Consider the following 3,755-nt stretch of genomic DNA (forward strand, 5'->3'; position numbering starts at 1 on the left):
TTGGGGGCAGGAGGAGAAGGGGACGACAGAGGATGAGATGGCTGATTGGCATCACTGACTTGATGGACGTGAGTTTGAGTGAACTCTGGGAGTTGGTGATGGACAGGGAGGCCTGGCATGCTGCGATTCATGGGGTCGCAAAGAGTCGGACACGCCTGAGTGACTGAACTGAGTGAGCTAAAAGTTTTCCTCATTTTTATCTTAGGACATGAAACTAGATTATATAATAAAGGTAATTTTTTATGGATTATTGAAGTATAGTTGAGTGCATTCTGCCTTTATTTAGTGTTAATTACAGAAAGTATCCTTGTATGTGTGTATGTATGTATGTATATGTATATATTATGCCATATAACAAACACATACTAGACTTATAAGGTAGGTCAGATCTCCTTGATCATTTCTCAACTGAGCTTCCCTGGGTGTGAGGTCATTTCTTTACAAAGTGAGGGAAATAGAGATATGGTTGTCCTAGTGCATTAGAAGGATCAGATGAAAAAATAAACCCATTAAAACTATGAAGCTTTTTGCATACAATAAGATTGAAATATATAATTGTGGGGAAACTAACAAGATGGTGCAAGTCAAGCATACTTAGCCACACTTTACTCCTTTTCATCCCATGTACTGTAAGCAGTGGCTTTGCACAATCATGTAACAGCTGAACTCATTTGTAGCACTGTGCATGGACATCAGGAAGCTTTTGTAACAGTTGACGTCACTTGTAGCACTGTGCATTTTCAGAGAGAGATAGTCCCTTGGTCACAGGTTAGTTTGTGCAATATGCCTCTATGAGGTTCACCATGAAAGGCCTTGTTCCTGCTGCATCAGGGCTACATTGGAAGAACATCATGGTTATGTTTTATGAGGTTATGTTATGGCTACATTATGTCTGCTATGTCAACCAGGAGAGAGGTTCTGTTATGGCTGCTTGAGTCTTTTTCCCCCCTCTCAGTCACATTTTGCCTGTGCTGGGTCGAGCCGATAGTATAAATAGCAAGACTGGTGGCATCATGAACATTATCAACAATATACAGCCCTTAACTGGAAATTTGTTTTTGGTTATGCAGCATGGAGTGTCTTAGGTCCCCAGCCAGGGATCAGAACTGCTCCACTCAGAATCCTCATCACAGGACCACTAGGATATTCCCTGGAAATATTAAATTACACTCTTCTGTGGAAATATTAAATTACACTATTATGTAAGCATTGGTTTAATGGAAGATTGTATAAAACTGTCACCTTTCTCCTGAGCGTCTCATATGATACACTTGTGTCACACAGTGACCTTTCATGCAAGCGGACCATCTTTTTCTGTATGCTTTAACATAACAGGCTTTCTGAACTTGAGTAAAAAGCAAAGGAATGGCATTTAAACTAGGAAATAATTCCCACCTTTATATTTCAGTGACATTCCCTTTATTGGTCAGCCTTTAATAGTTTTGTTGTGTTGAAATTTAAATTTTGAGTGACGTTTGTTGTCTTACAGTTTACTTCAAACAGCTAAGTTGCTTGAGCCTTTAACTCATATTTTAAATTAAGTTTCTCTTTGTGTAGTTTCTCACCACCGGACTACTAAACTTTTTCCTTCATGTGCAGGTGTTCACGTAAACACAATTTCCCAACATCAAGTCCCACACTGCTTATTAAAAGCATGTTTACAACGTTTGGGATGGAGCAGTGTGGAAGGGATGACTACGACCCTGACGCAAACTTAGAGTACAGTGAAGAAGAAATCTACCAGCAGTTCCTGGACTTTTATGATGACGTGCTCCCTGAGTTTAAGAACATGGGGAAAGTGATCCAGTTTAAGGTGGGCATGAGCAATGTGTCTAGAGGAGGAACTGCTCTGCCTCCCTCTGAAGTACTGGCTGGAATGGGAAAGCAAGAGCATATGCTGTTTACATAGGTGGGATGTGTGCCATGCTGTAGGTCCTGTGTCATGTTGCAAGGAAATGTTAATTCCTTCTCTCTCCCTCTCCACCGAGCTTTGTTGCCAATAAAGTAGGGGTACTACATGCAATTGTAAATAAGCACTGGCATGGTGCTAGGTTCTAAGCTTTTGATGAAAAGAGGTCTTTTCATCCATTCAGTACCATTATGGACCAACTTTTCCAGCTTTGAGTTCTCTGCATAAGATCTTCTATAGATAGCTGTCTTAAGAGTTTGCTTATGGACTACATATAGTAGGGAATGCACCTCCATACTTGTAACACAGCTTTCTGGTTGTTGTATTATAGTGATGGTTCCAGCTTGCAATTTCTGCCCAAAGTATACATTATAGTATTTTTTTTTGGAACTACCAAAGACCATAAGATGACTTTTTCAGGGACAGGAAAAGGTGTGCTTGTCTTCATTACTGTGTCCAGGCAGGCTTTTCTTTAATTGTGGTGAGCAGGGACTACTCTTCCAGTTGCAGAGTGTGGGCTTCTCATTGCAGTGGCTTCTCTTTTTGAGCATGGGCCCCATAGTTGCAGCTTGTGCCCCAAGGCATGTGGGATCTTCCTGGATTAGGGATCGGGAGCTTCTTGGATCAGTGCCGTGCACTGGCAAGTAGATGCTTATCCACCGAGCCACAAGGGAGGTCCAGCCCTTCACTTTTCTTTTGTTGTTGAGTTACTCAGTCGTATCCGACTCCTTGCCACCACGTGGACTACAGCTTTCCAGGCTTCCCTGTCCATCACCATCTCCTGAAGCTTGCTCATACTGATGTCCATTAAGTCAGTGATGCCATCCTCTGTCATCCCCTTTTCCTGCCTTCAGTCTTTCTCAGCACCACGGTCTTTTCAAATGAGTCAGCTCTTCTCATCAGGTGGCTGAAGTAGTAGAGCTTCAGCTTCAGTATCAGTCCTTCCAATGATCATTCAGAGTTATTTCCTTTCGAGTGGACTGGTTGGATCTCCTTGCACTCCAAGTGACTCTCAAGAGTCTTCTCCAACACCACAGTTTAAAAGCATCAATTTTTTAGTGTTCAGCCTTCTTTATGGTCCAACTCTTACCTCCATACATGAATACTGGAAAAACCTAGCTTTCCAAAGAACTACACAGACCTTTGGAACCCACATCTGCATTACAGGCAGGTTCTTTACCACTGAGTCACCACAGAAGCCCTGACTACGCACATACTTCTTTTGCAATTAATAGGTAAAACAGGTTTTTGTAGAAATTGAAGGTAAGTAGAAGTTCTGTATTGAGCAGATCTGCTGGCATTTTTTTGCAGCTGCATTTTTGTAATTCTTGCAGAATTTCAAACTTTTTCATTTATTGTATTTCTTATGATTTCCTTGATCAATGACCTTTGATGTTACTAATCCAAAAAGATTTTGACTTGCTGAAGGTGCAGATGATAGCATTTTTTTTAGCAATGAAGTATTTTAAGGTATGTGCATTTGTTTTTTGTTTTTTTAGATATAATGCTTTGCACTCACTCTTAATAAACTTCAGTATAGTGTAAACATTATTACATGCTTTGAGAAACCAAAAAATTTGGGTAACACATTTTATTGTGGTATTTTACTGCAGTTGTCTAGAAGCAAACCACAATAGCTCTTGAGATAGGTGTATATTATTTGCCAAGCTTATACTCATCAGGCTAGTAATTCATAAATGGAAAGCAATTAGTTTAGTTTGAAAGATTTTTCAACATTTGTTATGGAAATTTAAAAAATATTTTTGGTATAACTGGTTTAATTATCTTTATGTTTTCTTGATCAGTGTTTTAAGGCCTTTCACTCTTCCTGTAGGAGTACTAGTAT

At 40.0% G+C, this 3,755-nt stretch overlaps 1 protein-coding gene across 1 annotated transcript in view; it reads left to right on the forward strand.

Moving 5' to 3' along the window:
* Window positions 1–1,599: 1,599 nt before the first annotated feature.
* The window catches only part of LOC104983429 (U2 small nuclear ribonucleoprotein auxiliary factor 35 kDa subunit-related protein 2-like), a gene marked incomplete at its 5' end in the record, with an annotated part of 7,476 nt that continues 5,320 nt past the window's right edge, over window positions 1,600–3,755 (forward strand). The window contains one exon of the mRNA XM_010832870.1: window positions 1,600–1,813. Coding sequence (XP_010831172.1) covers window positions 1,600–1,813 — 214 coding nt within the window. The remainder of the gene's footprint in view (window positions 1,814–3,755) is intronic.

Source organism: Bison bison, unplaced genomic scaffold (genome assembly GCF_000754665.1).
Source record: "Bison bison bison isolate TAMUID 2011002044 unplaced genomic scaffold, Bison_UMD1.0 scf7180017862598, whole genome shotgun sequence".
NCBI classification, from domain to species: domain Eukaryota; kingdom Metazoa; phylum Chordata; class Mammalia; order Artiodactyla; family Bovidae; genus Bison; species Bison bison.